The 20284-nt window shown below is 31.9% G+C and overlaps 3 protein-coding genes across 6 annotated transcripts; all 3 read left to right on the top strand.

Annotated features, from left to right (window-relative positions):
- The first annotated feature begins 1419 nt into the window (after positions 1-1419).
- On the top strand, positions 1420-4030 carry LOC123913113 (EEF1A lysine methyltransferase 4). The gene is made up of 6 exons (XM_045963720.1): positions 1420-1618; positions 1700-1935; positions 2582-2664; positions 2801-2935; positions 3014-3118; positions 3846-4030. Exons 1-6 carry the CDS (start codon positions 1548-1550, stop codon positions 3975-3977), a joined length of 762 nt encoding a protein of 253 aa, XP_045819676.1. The 5' UTR covers positions 1420-1547; the 3' UTR covers positions 3978-4030.
- A 4704-nt stretch (positions 4031-8734) lies between these two features.
- Positions 8735-18951, top strand: LOC123913105 (probable E3 ubiquitin-protein ligase ARI1). 3 transcript variants are annotated; one of them, XM_045963710.1, is made up of 6 exons: positions 8735-9899; positions 9988-10264; positions 10352-10832; positions 11003-11563; positions 11677-11813; positions 18815-18951. In XM_045963710.1, exons 2-5 carry the CDS (start codon positions 10009-10011, stop codon positions 11774-11776), a joined length of 1398 nt encoding a protein of 465 aa, XP_045819666.1. In that variant the 5' UTR covers positions 8735-9899; positions 9988-10008; the 3' UTR covers positions 11777-11813; positions 18815-18951. The 3 variants fall into 3 exon arrangements, with proteins under 3 accessions (XP_045819666.1, XP_045819665.1, XP_045819668.1); XM_045963709.1 differs by having other exon boundaries at positions 18746-18880; XM_045963712.1 differs by lacking the exon at positions 18815-18951 and adding an exon at positions 11909-12159.
- Positions 14747-19393, top strand: LOC123913103 (probable E3 ubiquitin-protein ligase ARI2). 2 transcript variants are annotated; one of them, XM_045963704.1, is made up of 7 exons: positions 14747-15065; positions 15636-15668; positions 15767-16043; positions 16495-16975; positions 17184-17729; positions 17814-17950; positions 18815-19393. In XM_045963704.1, exons 1-7 carry the CDS (start codon positions 14772-14774, stop codon positions 18931-18933), a joined length of 1887 nt encoding a protein of 628 aa, XP_045819660.1. In that variant the 5' UTR covers positions 14747-14771; the 3' UTR covers positions 18934-19393. The 2 variants fall into 2 exon arrangements, with proteins under 2 accessions (XP_045819660.1, XP_045819661.1); XM_045963705.1 differs by having other exon boundaries at positions 18746-19393.
- Positions 19394-20284: the final 891 nt, after the last annotated feature.

The following is a 20284-nucleotide window of genomic DNA, read 5'->3' as shown; positions in this document are numbered from 1 at the left end:
CTTTATATAAAACCAATCTAGAATTCAACTTCAAACTTAAAACAATTTCTGGGTTTTCATTCAAACTCATCCAAAGTCATAGATAGTTTAAAGAGTATGAGTAATTTCTATTGAAACACAAAATCATCTCTAATTCCTTTTCGTTTTTAAAAATCCAGAAATTGTTGAGTTTGAACGGAAACCATAGGATTGGTGAATTTCATAAGGAATATATGATTCTCTCTGACGGTGAATAAAATTCTAGTAGTTGAAGGTTTGATAATTAGGGTTTCAAATTTCATATTTTATAAGATTTAACAATTATTATTTCAGTTGAATATATAATTCTAATAATTAAAATATTTTATAAATATAGTTTTATTAAATTTGTCCACATGAATGTTGCCACATCATTAGTTATAAGGCCACATCAACAAAATTAATCCCAAAATGGGATGGGGATCAGAACTAAAAAAAAATGAAAATAGGGGGACTAAAAGACTGGTTTTTTAAATAGGGGGACCAAAGCTTCATTTTTTTGAAAATAAGGGGACCAAAAATGCATTTAAGCCATTTTCTTATTTATATAATCTGTTTGAATTGACATATTGTTTACCTTATGAAAAAAAGTTTATGTAAATAAATAAATTTTTATTTATTATTATAACTTTTTTTTTTAAATGAGCTGAGGATCGAACTCATGACCTATAACATACTACTCAAATCTCTCACCACTAGACTAAACCTAATGGTTTATTATTATAACTTTTTAAGGTAGTTTAAAAAAAACATTTTATAAAAATATAATTTTTATTAATAAAAATAAAAATTTATAAATTAACATAAAATTTATTTAATTGCATAAACTATTTTCAAATAATTTTTTTTAAAAATAAACAAAATCTTAACGGCCCTTAGACCATCTCCAATGGTGAGTACTTATTTTTTAAGTATTAGTACCTAATAGGTACCACCATTGGAGCAAAACATAAACGAGTACTTATTAGGTACTAGTTCTACAATAAGAAGTGGTACCTATATAATTTTTATGGGACTCATTTATAATAATGTAGAGTTATTGGAGAAATGTGTTATTAATGAGACCAATTTAGAACTTTTTAAGATCTGTTGGGTTAGAGAGATTGAGTACTTAGTATGTAATATTATTAAAAAAATTAAAATAAGTGATGTGTACACATAAAGCCCAATTAAATACTCAAAAATAAAATGAGTAGTTCCATTGCGGATACTCTTACTTAGTGTTCTGTTTCGGAGAAACACTTAGTTAGACACAAACATTTAAACACACATAAATTAAAAAAATTAAAAGAAAAATAAAATTATCAAATCATCATGTCATTCACTTTAACAATATTTTTTTATTTTTTATTTGTTTTGTCCGACAAATAATATTTTGGCTTATGGGTCTTTCTCTCTGTTTGGTTTTTTGAGAAGCTGAGTTGTTAAGCGGCTGATTGTCCACCTCAGCGCACGCGTGGCTGCCTATCAACATTAGAACCGTTTTATCCGGCGGCGTTAGGGTTTTGACTTTGAACTCAAACTCAATAATGGACGATACGCACCCGACACCGACGGTACCACCCTCAACTGCATCGGCATACCTTAATCCTTCCTACTGGTAACTAATCACCAAAACCTTATCATTCTTTTTTTCTTTCTTTCTGAATTTCTCGAGAATTTAATGCTTTCATTGTTTCAGGGATGAAAGGTTTACAAAGGAGGAGAAATATGAATGGTTGAAAGATTATTCCCATTTTCGTCACCTCATTCAACCTCATCTTACACCCAATTCCTCTGTCCTTGAACTTGGATGTGGAAATTCACAAATGTGTGAAGGCTTGTATATGAATGGAACAACCAATATAACTTGTATTGATCTTTCACATGTTGCTGTTCAAAACATGCAAAACCGTTTGCTTTCTCACAAATTCAAAGGTAAGATGAGTCGAAACCAACTTATTGAGCTTAAGTGGTTAATGAACTTTCCATAGGACGAACTCAATTCGATGCAAACAAGTATTAGTGCAGTCGAACTCTGAATTACTAGGGTTTCTTCGTCTGGGAACAGGAGGGTTAACACACATAAAAAAAAGATGGGAGTGGAGGGTTTTATCAGTGCTTAAGAATGCACACACATTTCTATACTAGGTAGCACTAGCACCGACACTTCTGATTGAAGGCAAGTCAGTGTTTGAAATGTGTTGGTGTCAAACACCAGACCGCCAACACATGTGGTTACATTCAATCACTTCTATCACATTCGTATTTGTGTTAATGTTGTGTTTGTGTCAGTGCTTCATAGGTGCTATATAACAAAATTGTTTGTCATCTGAGCATCACTGCCGCTAATAAAAAGATTCTTGATAATAGTAAATAAAAATGACATCTACTTTGCATGGTTGAAAAGGTGTATATGATTTGGTGTAATTGGTGTTTTGGTAGATATGAATTATTGATTTGTTTTGTATATGATGTTTTCATTGGCTATCAATGTCAACTTTGTCATGATCTGATTCTGTTTTGCTCATTTGTTGTGTGTGTGTTTTTTTAATTTTTTACATGTTTGCATTTCTGTGATTAGACATAAAAGTGATGCAAGCTGATATGCTAGAGCTACCTTTTGACGATGAGTGTTTTGATTTGGTTATCGAGAAGGGAACGATGGTAAATTAGATTGTTTTCCTTTGACTGACCTATAATGGAGTTTTGGCTCGACACTCTAAACTAACAATTATAATTCCTACATTGTTTAAGCTTGAGAGTTAAATTAAATGTGAATATGTTAACTTTGATTTTGAAGGATGTATTGTTTGTGGATAGTGGTGACCCATGGAATCCGAAGCCAGAAACAATGGCCAAGGTCATGTCGACGTTGAAAGGCGTTCACAGGGTTTTGAAAGAAAATGGCACATTTATCTCAATAACTTTTGGCCAGGTTTGAAGAATGAACTCTTAGTTTTGTGTCTTTTATTGGATTCTGCCTTGATTCTAATCTGCTTAAAATTCTTGCCAGCCACATTTCAGGCGACCTATATTTAATGCACCGGAATTTAGCTGGTCTGTTGAGTATACTACTTTTGGTGAAACCTTTCACTATTTTGTGTATGTTCTGAAGAAGGTTAGTCATCCATATAACCTTACATTTAATTTTTTTTTTTTGTGATGATTAAAACATTGTTTCTATATTAATGTGTTTGCTACCAATGCTTGAATGAATGAGTTATACCCTAACTCTCAGATATCATATTATAAAGTTGGTTCTTAGATGATAAATAATATCACCAGTGGCAGTTTTATACTTCTATGACCGATTTGATGTCAGTTTATAGACTAATTTGTTGGCAAAATGTCTTGTTGAAGGCCCAATTTAATATTGTGCTTGTGTATATACTTCACAAAGTTATTGGATTTATAAATAGAGAAATAGAGCCAATATAATTTCACATATATATTTGGAAGTTCAAAATAGACATATACTCTACCTTTTACTATTAAAAAGTATAATCCTATGATTTTGTCATCAAAATAGGCATACGAGTAATATTGGCAGTGATATAGAAAATGGAACATTATATTTCTAATGATAATTACATAGTTTTTATCATAAAAAGTGCCAGTACAGTTTCCCCCCCTCTCGTTTTGTACCTTCTGGCTCTTTATGAGCTTGTTACACATGGGAGTGGATTTATTCAATCTTGGCTCTTCCACCTTTGATGGAGAGTTTGGTTACCACCTGAGTTATCGCTCAAGTTGTTTAATTTTGGTTTTTGTTTAGAGAAGGGTTATGCATGCGGGTTTACTGTGCTGCATCTCTGTTTTATCTATGATAAATGAACATTTTTCAGGGACAGAGGTCATCAAATGAAGATATACAACCTGTTAAGAGTTTTGAAGTGCAGCATTTTAATCTGTTCCACGAGGAGTTAGAAGGTGAAGATTTTGCTTTTCGAATCAATGTTGATGAGTTGAACAATTGAACAGTATTGTATGAAATTTTATTACCAATTTTAAATGCTTTTCCCAGCTGCAATTTTGATCCATTTACTCTGAAGGAGGAATGCTATTGTCTTAAGTCATACTAATTAATTATAGTTTGTTGAAAAGTAAATGAAACAATATTCAAATTGCTATATGAAAAAACTTTTGTTCTACCCTGTTGGACTTATTTGACTGTAGAATAGCAAGATCTTTCAGTGGGACAGAGTACTGAGTAGACCAATGCCCAAGTATGCATGAGGTTTCTTTCTTTTTATTTTAACTAGCTGGACACCCGTGCGTCCGCACGGGAGTCGCGGCGTTGCCGCTCCTCACTTGCTAACATGAAATAATAATTTACTGGAAAATAATTTAGAAGATAAGAAAATAAATAAGAAATGATATAATATTTGGTAAAAAAAATAGAAAAAGAACAATGGTAAAACCATTACAAAAAAACCTCAGATATCCGTATTAGTATAATATGAATTTTGTTCAAAAAAAAATATAAATATAGATAATGGAGAAATCATGGAAAAATAGGCTACCTTATTAATATATTAGTAAAAACATCGTCTTGTAAAAATAACCAAAAACTTATGTCTGTGTATTCAATATATGAGTATAAATATAGTCCCGTAAAAATTATTAGAAAATAGGCAACCTTATTAATATGTTAGTGAAAATATAGGTCTCACAAAAATCATCAAAATAATTAGGTCACCGTATTAAATATTAAATATGAGTATAACCCGTAAAATTGTAAAAAAAAAATAGACAACATAAAAAATAAGTTTCCATGTTAATATTTGAGTATAAATATAGGTTCCGCATATATTATAAAAGAACATGCAAGCTTATTAATATGAGTAAAAAACATAGGTCCCACAAACATTACACAAAACATTAGGTCATTGTATTAACATATGAGTATAAATATAGATCTCACAAAAAATAGTAAAAAATTGGAAACTTTATTAATAAGAGTAAAAGCATATAGCCCTGCAGAAATCAAACAAAAGATTATATCCTTGTGTTAATATATGAGTATAAATATATGTCATGTAGAAATTATGAAAGAATTGACAACCTTATTAATATATTAATAAAAAACATAGGTCTCGTAAAAATCAACAAAATAATTAGGTCCCTGTATTAATATATGATCTATTATAATCCGTAAAATTCTAAAAAATTAATTTTTTTTATTAAATTATGATTAAAAATATAAATCTTGTAGAAATTAAAAACAAAAAAGGTTCTGGTATTAATATATGAGTATAAATATATGTGCTACATAAATTATTAAAGAACGGGAAACCTTATTAATAAGAAGAAAAATATAGGTCCCTCAGAATTTACACAAAAGATGATGTCCTCGTATTAATATATGAGTATAACTCGTAAAATTAATAAAAATATATACAACTTTATTAATATATGAGTAAAAATATAAGGCCCGTAGATATAACCAAAAATATTATGTTCCCATATTAATATGAATATAACCTGTAAATTATTAAAAAAAAATAGACAACATAATATATTAGTAAAACACAAGTTCCGTGAGACTAAATATAAATTCTGCATAATGTATTGGTCAATCTATTTCAAAAGAATGACCAATGTATTGATGACAAGTGAATTTTTTGTTCCGGTAAAATAAAAGGTAATTTATTTCTCAAAAAATTAATTTGTCCTTATATCAACAACAAAATATCTTCCAAAACAAAACTTCTAAAAAAATGTCATTTATTTTTTAACTTTGTATTTAATTCTTTTTTTTTAAACTAAAAGTATCATCCACACAACCCTGCAGAGACCAATCCCCTCGAGATGACGAAGAATTCTTATTGTTTTAGTCTCAACATTTTTTTGGGAGTTTTTCAATTATATTAGTAAAACACAAGTTCCGTGAGACAAAATATAAATTCTGCATAATGTATTGGTCAATCTATTTCAAAAGAATGACCAATATATTGATGACAAGTGAATTTTTTGTTCCGGTAAAATAAAAGGTAATTTATTTCTCAAAAAATTAATTTGTCCGTATATCAACAACAAAATATCTTCCAAAAAAAACTTCTAAAAAAATGTCATTTATTTTTTAACTTTGTTTTTAATTTTTTTCTAAACTAAAAGTATCATCCGCACAACCCTGCAGAGACCAATCCCCTCGAGATGACTAAGAATTCGTATTGTTTTAGTCTCAATATTTTTTCGGGAGTTTTTCAAATTTTCTCCCACCATATTCTGATATTAAATTAATTAAATATAGGACAAAACTTAGAAACGGTTCCATTTTTCTCCTACCATATTCTCATATTAAATTAATTAAATATAGGACAAAACTTAGAAACAGTTCCATAGGTACTGTTGATACTGTTCACCAATTAAAATGCGACACCTGAATTAATTTATTCGTCATTAATAATTTATTAAACTCCGTCAGTTCACCATTATCTAAAAATCTAAAAGTGAAACTGGGTTTTTAATTTTCACAGTTGTTATCAACATTGATTGTATCATTGAAAGTGAAATCAACAATAACAACAGTATAAACATGCCAATAACCCCCAACCATGGAGAGGCTTTGATGAAAGGCCAACAAAGTTAAAAAATCGTTTGAGTCCTCCCATTGTTAAGCCATAAGTTGGGAAGGTGAAAAAGGAACGGAAGAATTGAAGGAAAGAGTAGTGGTGATCTCCATCGCTTTACTCTTCTCTTCCACTTGCTAGACGAAATTCGAATTGACAACGTGAATTTTATTAAAATTGAAATTAGTGATATGGAATAAATTAATCCATGTGTCATGTTTTCAATTGGTCACGGTAAAAACCATTTCTATGGTTGTACAAAAAAAAACAGTTTCTATGGAACTGTTTATAAGTTTTGTTCTTAAATATATTTAGTTGAATTAAAAATTAACTTAATTGAATATTGGCTTGAAGTCCATAAATGAATTTGATATTAAAAAAAAAAATTCAAAAATATATGTGTAGACAAATATAAAATAAACGGACAAATATAACATTAATATTTTATTCTTTTTAAGTAATTAGTATTGCTGGCTTATTGATGAAAACTTTCCATATAAAACTTTTCAAAAAATAAAAAAAACGGAAACATAAAATAAAAGGACAACTATTTTTGTTTTAAGTAAGATTAAAAAAAAATATGTGTGGACAAATATAGCATTAATATTTTATTTTTTTACGTAATTAAAAAAATGGATTTGTAGATAAAAAGAAAAAAAAATGTGGGAGAAGATGTAATTTAGATTAAAAAATAAATAAAAATAAAGTGATGTAATTTAATTTGGGTTACATACAAAAAATTGGATTTGTAGGTAAAAAGAAAAAAAAGTGTAATCTACCTATATTAACAAAAACGTGGCAAGATGGTCGATGCCCATTTAATAAATATGTATAGGATATATCGATGCCCAGTTAATAATTGGTTTTTATTTACTAAAAAATTGAATTTGTATAAAGTGAGGTATTTGAATTTGGGTTACATACAAAAAATTGAATTTTTTGATAAAAAGAAAAAAAGCGTGAAAGAAGTAACAAATAAAGTGGAGTTTTGTGGTTATAACTGGCCATTTAACTCATATTGATTATATGTTGGTTCCAAAAATATAAAAAATTAATTCATATGGCTTAGTGGTAAATGTAATAAGAAGTGTAATTAAAAGGTTAAGGGTTCGAATCCTACATGAGGGTTTTATTTTTACAGGAAAGAATAAATGCTATTGATCAAAAGATATTTGAATGACTTTATAAAAAAAAAAAATCGAATTGACTGAGAATAAATGTTACCAAACAAACTTAACTAGTCATTAAGCAAAGTAAGTTCAATACAAAGAGAATCGACTCAAAGATAGGGTGACTAGTTCAAAAAATGACTGTATTTGCTAAGGAATGAGTAGCCATATCCGCTTCATAGTTAAGAAGGAAAAAAAAAAGACAAATTATTTCTAATACATGAAATTATAGAGCCAAACTCTGAGACTCGTTCTATTAACATGGATCGAGTTTACAAGTAATTGAGAATCACTTTCAACCACAACTCTCTCCCAACCATTATTGATAGCCATATGAATTCCTTGCTTAAAGGCCAAACCTTCCCTTTCGATAATAGTCATAACAGCTTGTTTCCACCCGGTGAGCTTGGATGAAATTCCCTTCACTATCACGAGCATAACACGCCAAAGGGGTAGTTCGCTGATCATTATGGAGACCTGCGTCAATGTTACATTTAAGCGACCCTTGTGAAGGCTTTTCCCATGGCATACTTCCTTCAATTCCTTGCACTCTTGAAACATCGTTACTACTGTTATGAAATTTGTTATGCAAATTATACCATTCCTGCCACATGACATACACTTGCTATCCTAACTGAAACGCTTCACGCTTGTGTGCAATCCCGACTGAAATGACAATATTATTAGACTGAACACGTTCATCCGATTTAAATCCAAGACCTCGTTGTGAGTATTCAGTAGTATTTATTCGATCCCTTGCAACTGCGATCGGAAGGGGGCTGGAACCACTTGATGTCAGAATTGACCCCCGAACCAGATTCAACGGGTGGTGAAAGCTAAAAAAAAAAAACTATCATTTAATAACAATTATATATTTCGTCAAATTACTCTACTACATATTCCAATTTAATGGCATAACATGAAAAAATGATGGTGTAAAATTCATTAAATTCTATAAAATATGAAACTTTTGTCTAATATGTACAAGACAAATTTTTCACCATGCAAAAGTTTGTTTCGATCGTCGGATCATACATCACATCATATCCATTTTACTCAAAAATAAAAAAGTTTAACTCAATAATAAAGTTTATTAATCTAATAATCAAAATAAACATGTGCATGGTGAGGCTTACCGCACACTTGTGTTTCGTATATATGAATACGTAATAAAGCAAAAGCAAAAATCCACACTTCAAATCTTTTAGCTTTTCCTTTCGAGTCTTGGTTGATAAAACACTTGTATTCTTTCTACGATCTTTCTTCTCTCTTTCTACACTTTCTCTAAATTCTGGTCAAGGAAATGGAAGATTACGGCTACAGCGACAATGACGATGATTATCATTTCTCTGATCAAGAAGATTCCGAGCTCGAATTACTCCAAAACGATCTCCACAATTTTCAGTTTTCCTCTTCCAAAGCTCCCATTGCTCAGGTTTTCCCTTTCAATTTGGTTTTCATTTTCTGCCAATCATTTTCATGTGATTGTGACTTTGTGTATTGATTGTTGTTATCTCAATGAAGCGCATTATATTAAGAAGAGAATGAGTGTCGATGAAACTTTCAAGCTTTATAACTGTTTTTTGCTAAATATTTTGTTGAATTCTTGATTGTGTTACATCAATGTTGATGGCTATGAATCACTGACACCAGAAACCGGTTAAAATTTGAGAAAATAATTTAATTGAATGTAAATACGTAATCACATGTGTTTGTGTCAGACACTGTGTTGAACATCGGACATTACCTTCAATCAGAAGTGTCGGTCCGTGCTACTAGGATTGCTCGTTTTAACCACAGATAAGTTGGTTAAACCATAACCATATCCACATTAAGTGTCCAAACAGATCGTAATATGGATTGGATTATAAATCCAATTAAAAAATTTATCCGGATTTTTCATGACCAGATGTGGATGTGGTTATGGTTAAATTATCCGGCGGTTAAATGAACAACCCTAGTGCTGAGTTTGTTCAAGGAATTAGAATTGAGAGTCACCTAATTTTTTGTGATTTATATAGTCTGTAATGTATGGTTATATATATGATCTAACTTTCAAATTGACTTCCTTTTGGTCTTTTCTTTGCACCGACATTTTTCTATTGAACTGCTTTGCCATTTGCAGGTGATTACAAAGGAATCACTCATAGCTGCACAGGTAATTTGAGAAGAAATTGAACTTAATAGTGTTTTTGTTTAGATTTTTGTTTTGTTTTGCTGAGATTTCTATGTGCATTCATATTCAGAAAGAGGAATTGCAGAGAGTGATGGACATGCTTTCTATAAGACAACAAGATGCGCGCACACTGCTTATTTATCATCGTTGGGATGTGGACCATTTGTTTGAAGTTTATGTAGAAAAAGGGAAGGAATTTATGTTTGCTCAGGCTGGTGTTAGTGTGGATGAATATCATGATTCTGACTCGCCGGTTAGTGCTGTAGTAATGTGTGAAATCTGCATAGACGATGTTCCAAGTGATGAAGCAACAAGAATGGACTGTGGTCACTGCTTTTGCAACTCCTGTGAGTGTTTGTTTATTCTGTCATTATTGGCCATGTTTTTTTCTTCTTAAAAATTTCATTATTGGTCATGGCTGTCTATTTTTACAGGTTGGACACAACATTTTTTAGTCAAGGTAAATGAGGGTCAAAGTAAACGCATCCGATGCATGGCTCACAAATGTAATTCAATTTGCGATGAAACTGTCGTAATAACTCTACTCGGTAGAAGGCACCCTGATATGGCAGAGAAATATGAACGCTTTCTTCTTGAATCCTACATTGACGACAATAAGAAAGTTAAATGGTGTCCGAGCACGCCACATTGTGGGAATGCAATTCGTGCTGAGGGTGATGACTTGTGTGAGGTAGAATGTTCATGTGGTGAACAATTTTGTTTCAATTGCTTGTCAGAGGCACACTCCCCATGTTCATGTTTGATGTGGGAGCTTTGGCAACATGAGCATCAAGATGAAGTAGAATCTGATAATTGGATAATTATTCATACGAAACCTTGTCCAAAGTGCCACAAACCGGTGGAAAAGAATGGTGGTTGTAATTGGGTTGGCTGTATTTGCGGCCAACCATTTTGGTGAGTCTTCTTCTTGCATTATATATTCTTATCCAACTTTTATATGGTCGTTACACTTTTCCATGTAATTATTTATGTTTGCTGGTTATATGGATCAGGTGCCGTCTGCGACTGTTCAAGCTAACATGAACTTGTGTTTCCTATCATAATTTCTCCTTTTTTTTGTACAGTTGGTTGTGTGGTGGAGCGACTGGACTGCAGCATACCAATTATAGCATAGCTGGTCATGACTGTGGTCACTACAAAGAACCTGAGAAAACAGTTGACCACGAAAAGAGGGATCTCTATCGGTACAAACATTATTATAACCGATATAAAGCTCACAAACACTCCTTTAAGTTTGAAAGTAAACTGAAAGGTAGCATACAAGAGAAGATTCCTATTTTCGAAAAGAAACATTCTCAACGAAACAAATATCAACTCGGAGATTATAGCTGGGTAAATAATGGACTCTCTAGACTTCTCAGATCTAGGTGCATCCTTTCATACTCATATGCATTTGCATTTTATATGTTTGGAGATGATCTTTTCAAAGAGGAAATGTTAGAAGCTGAAAGGGAAATAAAACAGAACTTATTTGAGGATCAACAGCAGCAGTTAGAGGCAAATGTTGAAAGACTCGCTGAGATTTTGCCGGAGGCTTTCAAATCCTTACAATATGGTAAGGTTATGAAGAGAAGGATGCAGATAATAACTCTGTCAACAGTTATTGACGATCTTTGTAAAAAAATGTAAGTGTTTGTGCTTTAGATAAGGTTTTAGTACGTATCTGACATTTGATCGACATTTTTTTTTTAGACATTTGATCGACATTGATGATTACGAATTCGTATACTTAATGCAGGTACGAATGCATCGAGAATGATTTATTGGAATCTGTTAATCTTGGTAGTATCCACATTATAGCACCATATAAATCAAAGGGCATAGAGAGGGCTTCATAGCTTCCAATTTGTTCGAGCAATAAAGCCAACAATACAGGTAAATGTCTATTGTTAGATTTGGTTTGAATATTATGCATGCGATTTTACTGTTCTGCATCTCGGTTTTAATTACGACAGATGAACATTTTTCAGGGACAGAGGTCATCAACTCATCATATGAGGATATAGAAAATGCTGCCTTTTAAGCTTCTCGAAGAGGAGTTAGAAAGTGAAGATTTTGTTTCTCGAATCAATGTTGACGAGTTGTTCTACAATTAGCCAGAATTGAGAATTGTATGAAATTTTGTTACCAGTGTTTTTTACATTTCCTTGCTGCAATTTTGATCCAATATTTACTTTGAAGAATAAATACTATTGTCTTTAATTGAGTTAGGCATACTGTGATGTACCAAAGTAGTAATTCTTGTTTGTTGAAAAGCTATATGTAAAAGCTTTACTTTATCTCCATTGTCTTGGCTTAGGATTTGGACCCCTTATGAGCCCACTGCCCACGTATGCATCAAGTGTTATTCCCTCTTTAATTTTTTTAATCAAAAAATTATTTACGTGAACATAATTGCAATGACACAACTTGTTGATTTCTTTTTGACAATAACTTGTTGGTTGTTGTAAAGGGGACTTGAAATACTTCCACATACTCCCTCGGATCTTTAATATAAGAGAAATTTTACTTTTTAGATTCATTGAGTATCTAATGTATCTAGTCCATATTATTGACTATATACATTAGATTTTCAATGAATCTAAAAAGTTAAGCTTCTCTTATACTTCCTCCGGCCTCATATCTAAAAAATAAAGTTTCTCTTATATTCCCTCCAACCTCATATAAATATGAAACATTAACTTCTTTTTTTTGTCACCATGGTATTGATACGAAGTTACCGCCGTTAAAATTGACCCATTTTTATTTAAAGTATGAATCTTTTCAATAATCCTTTAAAATTCTGCATTATACTATTCGTTCCTTGTTACTAGCTACCATTTAGTATTTTGATTATAAATTCACATATACACAGAAAAGATTAGTGTTAGTTTTGTTGGTACTTTCTTAAAAGCATAGATGTTAGATAGGATGATAAAAATATCCGTACTCGCGAATATCTGCGGATAAAATTCGCCATGGACACGGAGCGGATAGTTTAATGGATATCCACGGATAAAATAAATGGATATTTCAATTATCCTTATTTAATGGATACAGATGCGGGTTTAATACTATCCGTGCGCTCATATATCCATATCCGCTAATAAATTAGTAAAATTACTTAAATATCCTTATTTAAATATAAACACTAGTATTTTTATCTTATTAAAAAAGAAAAATCTTCTCATATTTTTATGTTTTCTCTTCATATTTAGTAGAGAAAATTTTTCATGAAGTAAAAATTTTCATCATATTCTTACAACTTTTCATTTACGATAAGAAAATATCATAATTTGTCATTTCATCCATGGATATCTCAAAATTCATGGATTACCCACTTAGCAAATACTCGCACGGATATGGAACGAACACATATATCATATTTATCCAACGGAATGAACACAAATATCATATTATCCACCTCCATGATATCCATTTAATGTTACATACATTGCCACTTTAACAATTGGGATAATTTACCCCATCATAAACGAGAATTATAACATATGAGTAAACTTGCTTATAAGACTAATTTTTATTAGTTCCCACGATTCTTTAATATAAAATAATCTATTTAAAAAGGTTAGACATAAAGTACTTTTGAATAATTGTAGTTGTTGTGAGCGATCTTATTTTAAATACTCTTTCCGTTTTTTCAACTGTCTATTAACGTCGGATTTTGTATTTATATTTAACTATCGTTTTGTTATTTTAAATATATGATTTGTCAATTATACTATTTGTCAATTACTCTTATCTTTTCGTCAGAAAAAAATTACTCTTATCTTTTTCAATAAAACTAATTAATTTTATATATTTGAAAAACTAAAGTTTTTTTTTTAATTTTTTTTTACATAACATATTAAATGTTTTTTTACGTAATATATTAAATTTATTGGAAATAGAAATTGTGTGGAAAAAAAATAAATTTATTGCTGGATTAAGATGGGGTATAATAGAAAGATAATGTGCAAAAATACACTTTCTTAATTTAATGTTACTATTCTAAAAGGACACTTAAAAAACGAAGGGAATATAAAATCATAGGTAATTTAACCAAATGTATAAATTTACAAGTGATACTCATAAACTAATTTTTAACCAAAAGATTTTTACAATACTTTTTTAGATTTATAATATATTTAATATATCTTTTCGTAAAAAAATGTATCATCCAAACAATGAAATTCACCTAAAATCATTTGAATTCTCTGAAAACTTTAGTTATTCAACACTCATAAGAAATCTTGGAATAATCTAATGCAACGCAAATTTTTTGTTGTTGACTAAGGTATGTACTTGTAGGCAGGAGAAGTGGAATCAGCAAGACAGTATCATAGTTGTACCCAAACTCAAGAAGACCAAATGATTCACTTATAAATGCCGTTTTTTCTTTTCTTTTATTTTCCGAAAGTGAGGTTTATTCGATGTATATAACCTACTCTCTCCGGTCATATATATATATAAGAGAAAATTTATTTTTTAGATTCATTAAGAATCTAATGTATCTAGATCATAGTATGAATCAAATACATTAAATTCTTGATAAATGTAAAAAATGAAATTTCTCCTATATATAAGACCGGAAGGAATATGCTATAAGTCAAATATATAACTCACATTAATTATTTACTATTACAAGAAGATTTTTACTATATTTTTTAGATTTATAAAATATTTAATTTAATGTATCTTTTCGGAAAAAACAATAAAATCTATCTAGTTTATAATTTGGATTAAATACATCAAATATTTTATAAATCTAAAAAATAATTTTCTTTTTAATAATAAAGATTGTAGAATATTTATCTTTCTTATTAGGATTTTTTAAAATTTTTTCATAATTTTTTTATGATTAGATATAAATATTGTTATTTTGTGAGCAGAAAGCAAAGCAAAAGGGAAGAGTGTGGTAAACCTTCTCCTTCACTTTTCTCGTCGGAATTTTCGCTATTCCCTTTTTCCGATCATCCTATTCGATCCCAATCACCAAACCCTACTTTTTCTATTCTATTCCAAATGGAAGATTACGGTAGCAGCGACGACGATTATCACTTCTCCGATCAAGAAGATTCCGATGTCGAACTAATCGAAAACGACGATCGCAATTTTGAATTAGTCTCTTCTAAGACTCCTACTGCTCAGGTTTTGTTTTCCCTTTCAATTTTATTTTCCCCTTTTTCTCAGTACCAAACGTTTCAGTTTTTTTTTTTTTTTTTACTTTTCCAATGATTAATTAACATGTGATTTTGTGTGTTTATCGTTTTGGTTTGTGACTTTGTGTATTGATTGTTATTATCTTAATGATTAAGCGCATTAGTATATTTCTAGAGAAAAACGGTTGATGAAATTTTGGGGCTTTATAACTGATTTTGCTAAATATTTGTTGAATTTCTGGATTATGTTACATGAATGTTGATGGCTATGATAAGATGAATTAATTGAACATAATTACATGTGTCGGCGATGGATACCGGGCACGCCTTCCATCAGAAGTGTCGGTGCCGGTGCCGAGGAGTTTGTTCATGGAATTTGAATTTTTTTTCTGTCTTAGTTAGAATCTGAGAATCTCTTGTTTTTGTGGTTATGGTTATATATGATCCAACTTTCAAGGGATAATATTATGTTTATTACTTTTTTATTATGTGAAGCTGAATGGTTTGGTCTTATCTTTTGTACCGACATTTTTCTGATTAACTGCTTTGGTATATGTAGGTGATTACGAAGGAATCACTGATAGCTGCACAGGTAATATCAATATGAGAAAAATTGAACTTGAGAGTGTTTTTGTTTGGATAATTTTGTTGTTTTGTTTTGCTGAGATTTCTATGTGTATTGATATACAGAAGGAGGATTTGCGCAGAGTGATGGACATGCTTTCTGTGAAACAACAACATGCACGTACGCTGCTTATTTATCATCGTTGGGATGTGGAAAATTTGTTTGAAGTTTATGTAGAAAGAGGGAAGGCGTTCATGTTTGCTCAGGCTGGTGTTAGTGTGGATGAATGTCGTGACTCTGACTCATCGGTTAGTGCGTTAGTAATGTGTGAAATCTGTATGGACGATGTTCCTAGTGATGAAGCAACAAGAATGGACTGTGGTCACTGCTTTTGCAACACCTGTGAGTGTGTTTATTCTGTCGTTATTGTCCCCAGTTTTTTTTTTTTTTTTTCCTTTCAAAATTTCATTGGTCAAAAAATAAAATTACATTTGAATTGTTAATGTTACTCACTACTCAATTGGTGCCATCTTGTGAGAGAAAAGCAGAGGCAAAATTAATGGACCCTAAATAAATAGTGGCGGGTCCTTCTATAGTTGCTCACGTAGTACACTATTGCTATTGTAAAATGATGTCGACTTAATAGGTAACATTAAAGGATTCATATCAATAGACCATCTATAAACTTTCAACAAGATTACCAGGTGTTAGCCAGATGACATGGCTTATATTGTTTTGAGTGATAATGCAGTAAGCAGTGAGTTAGGAACTGCATCAGCCTGTTTTTACTCCCTTATCAAAGACTGAAAAAGTTTGCATTACATTACATTAATCTTGGTCGTCTATTTTACAGGTTGGACACAACATTTTTTTGTCAAGATAAATGAGGGTCAAAGTAAACGCATCAGATGCATGGCTCACAAATGTAATTCCATTTGTGATGAAGCTGTCGTAAGAACCCTACTCAGTAGAGAGCACCCTGATATGGCAGAGAAATATGAACGGTTTCTTCTTGAATCTTACATCGAAGACAATAAAAGAGTTAAATGGTGTCCAAGCACACCACATTGTGGGAATGCAATTCGTGCTGTGGGTGATGACTTGTGTGAGGTAGAATGTTCATGCGGTGAACAATTTTGTTTTAATTGCTTGTCAGAAGCGCACTCCCCCTGTTCATGTTTAATGTGGAAACTTTGGGAAAAGAAGTGCCGGGATGAATCCGAAACTGTTAATTGGATAACAGTTCATACAAAGCCTTGTCCAAAGTGCCACAAACCGGTGGAGAAGAATGGTGGCTGTAATTTGGTCGCCTGTATTTGCGGTCAAGCATTTTGGTGAGTATTCCTCTTCTTGCATTATATATTGTCATCCAACTTTTCTCTGGTCATTACCATGTAATAATTTATGTTTGTTGGTTATATATAGATTCAGTTAATTTTAAATATGTATCCTAATATGGACCCAGCGCTGTCTGCGACTGTTCAAACTAACATGATCTTGTGTTTCCTATAATAATTTTAATTTTTCCCTTTTTTCGTACAGTTGGTTGTGTGGTGGAGCTACCGGCCGGGAGCATACCTGGTCAAGTATAGCAGGTCATAGCTGTGGTCGCTACAAAGAGCAAGAGAAATCAGCTGAGCGGGCCAAGAGGGATCTCTATAGGTACATGCATTATCATAACCGATATAAAGCTCACACAGACTCCTTTAAGCTTGAAAGTAAACTGAAAGGTCTCATACAAGGGAAGATTACTGCTTCGGAAGAAAAAAGTGAACTCAGAGATTATAGCTGGGTGCATAATGGACTGTCCAAGCTTTTCAGATCTAGGCGTGTCCTTTCACATTCATATGCATTTGCATTTTATATGTTTGGAGATGAGATTTTTAAAGAAGAAATGTCCGATGCTGAAAGGGAAATAAAACAGAACTTATTTGAGGATCAGCAGCAGCAGTTTGAAGCAAATGTTGAAAGACTATCTAAGATTTTGGAGGAGCCTTTCGAAACCTTTGATGATGATGCTAAGGTCATGGCGATAAGGATGGAGATAATAAATCTGTCAACACTTATTGATGGTCTTTGTAAAAAAATGTAAGTGCTGTGTTTTAGATAAGTTTCTAATACATATCTGACATTTGACATTGATGATTGTGAATTATTTTATATTGAATGCAGGTATGAGTGCATTGAGAATGATTTATTGGGATCTATTAGTCTTGGTAGTATCCACAGTATAGCACCATATAAATCAAAGGGCATAGAGAGGGCTTCAGAGCTTCCAGTTTGTTTTAGCAATAAAGCCAACGATACAGGTAAATGTCTATTTTGGATGTGGTTTGAATATTTAGCTGAACACAACTCTTTGCTTTATTCCTTTGCTTATCTCTTTTCAATGAGATAATCATTCGTATTGACTGCACTTTATCAGTAGTCATTCATTGCTATGATTCAACACATACTTTGTAGCCATGTTGAGATAACTCTGTTAACATATGAATCATGCTCCTTAATATTGCACTACACGTATCTTTTTTTTTTTTTTGAAGCTAAATTAGCCCACTCAAATTGGCACCAGAGAGAATCGAACCTCAGACCTCAAGAGGAGCACACTCCCAGGTCCCAAGCCAATACCAATGCACCAACCCAAGTGGGTTGCACTACACGTATCTTGTCTTAATATATATATATATATATATATATATATATATATATATATATATATATATATATATATATATATATATATATATAGTTATATTGGGATAACTCTGTTAACATATGAATCATGTGTGTGTGTGTGTGTGGAGAGATCATAGTTATATTGGGATTGGTTAGTTTTGGATATTAACATTTCTTACACCCTGATTTTAATAAAATCATTGTTAATAAGGTGGGATTTAATTTCCACTATTGAATTGCGATGTTTGCACATGAATGAATATATTGCATCGTGGTGCTTATTCAAGCTCATTATTTGTTATTATTCTTTAAGTTCAATTTTTTTCTTCAAAATGTTTGTACCATGAAAGTTTTGTGCCAAATTAATTTATATGTTGAGCTTTCTTATTGTGTTATGTTATGAATGTTCTTATATATGTTTTCTTCAGTTTGACTTTGTGGATGCTCAGAAATGTTACTGAGTGAAAAGGATTCTTGTATATATGCTGCAAGCGTAGGTGTAACAGCAGAGCTTAATCAGTCAGAAGAGAGTGGATGTTCTTCTCGTAAGCGAGCCCGAAAAGACGGTGGCTTTTTTGATCTAAACTTGCCAGCTGAGTTTGTAGACAGAAATTGACTTTGAAGGAGACGTTATATACATAAAGGCGTACAGGTCTAACATAAATTGCTTTGCTGCTTTTGATGGGATGAATCAACCATTTTGGATTTCACATTCATGCAGTTTACCTCTGCCCTCTTGCTTATTATTATCTATCTTTCATCGATGTCTCTGCCGAGATATGTTTCCAAAGAAATTCGATGTTCCTCATCTCTACATCATCTTTTTTGCTTGTACATAGCCTTGGGGTAACTTATTTGCCGGTAGATCATATAAATGTCTACTTGGGTTTCTAGAAGACAATTTTTAGGATAAGTTTTTATTTCTATCTTAGTATGGAGTTCTTTCTCTCTTTTTTTTTTTTTTTTTGCTACATCGTTAGTAATTAGTATGGAGTTCAAGTGAAGGTAACTTCACTGATTTTTTCTTTTTTGGTAACTTTCACATAATGGTATTTGGTTTTTTTTTTTGACTCCTCCATGATATTTAGTTTTTTTTTTGGGGTTTATAGACAAAGTGGTAAAATACTACTGAAATTCATTCAATGATATTCCTTTTCTAAACAAATAGCAGGAATAATAGTCAAGTGATTGAGCTCAAACAGTTAATGAGCTCCACTTAAGAATAAATCGTTCAGGAGAATTCGAGTTCAAATATTGGGTGGAATAGTTTGTGGTTAGTGTTTACTTATCTTCCGGCCGAAATCTGGATTCCCATTCCACTGGGAATTGGAAAATTAACACAAAAAATATAGCAGTAAACTGTAGTACATTTTAGAAGGATGATTGATGTTGATATTTAATATTATTAATATTATTGTAAATATATTCTAGAGTATTCTTAGCATAGCATATTCCATAGTAAATATTTCTTTGTAATTAATGCTCTTAATATTATATAATGGAATGCTCGTGATGCTCTAACACACACGGTTTTTACCATATGCCTCTTGTGTTCTCTGTCATTTTTTCTATTTCAACATGGTATCTAGAGCCTATTAGGAGGCAACCCTACACCGTGCTTACCCGGTGGACCCACTGTCCTTCAATGAGATTTATTTTTCTTCCACAAACTGTGTGTTAACTCCAGTTTGTCCCTTATTTGCTGTTGTGATTATTCCGGCGATTTTCAGTCAGTTTTCAACCCCTCTCGCCCCTGTCGTCGCTGCTGCCATCCATTCCGGCCACTTTTTTGGCAACCAACCCCACCATCTGAATCGCAATCCCCGATCCGGCCTGTCCCCAAAACTGCGTTAGAAAATGATCTTCCACGCGCACACATGCGTCGTCTCTTTGACTGTCAATTTCGCCCACCTGTCGCCGCTGTGCCCATGCGTGACAGCGCGTCCGGCCACCGTTCTGGAGCCCAC

Source organism: Trifolium pratense, linkage group LG3, assembly GCF_020283565.1.
Source record: "Trifolium pratense cultivar HEN17-A07 linkage group LG3, ARS_RC_1.1, whole genome shotgun sequence".
NCBI classification, from domain to species: Eukaryota; Viridiplantae; Streptophyta; class Magnoliopsida; order Fabales; family Fabaceae; genus Trifolium; species Trifolium pratense.
Note: the sequence above shows the minus strand (reverse complement) of the source record. Positions and strands in the feature narration are given on the sequence as shown.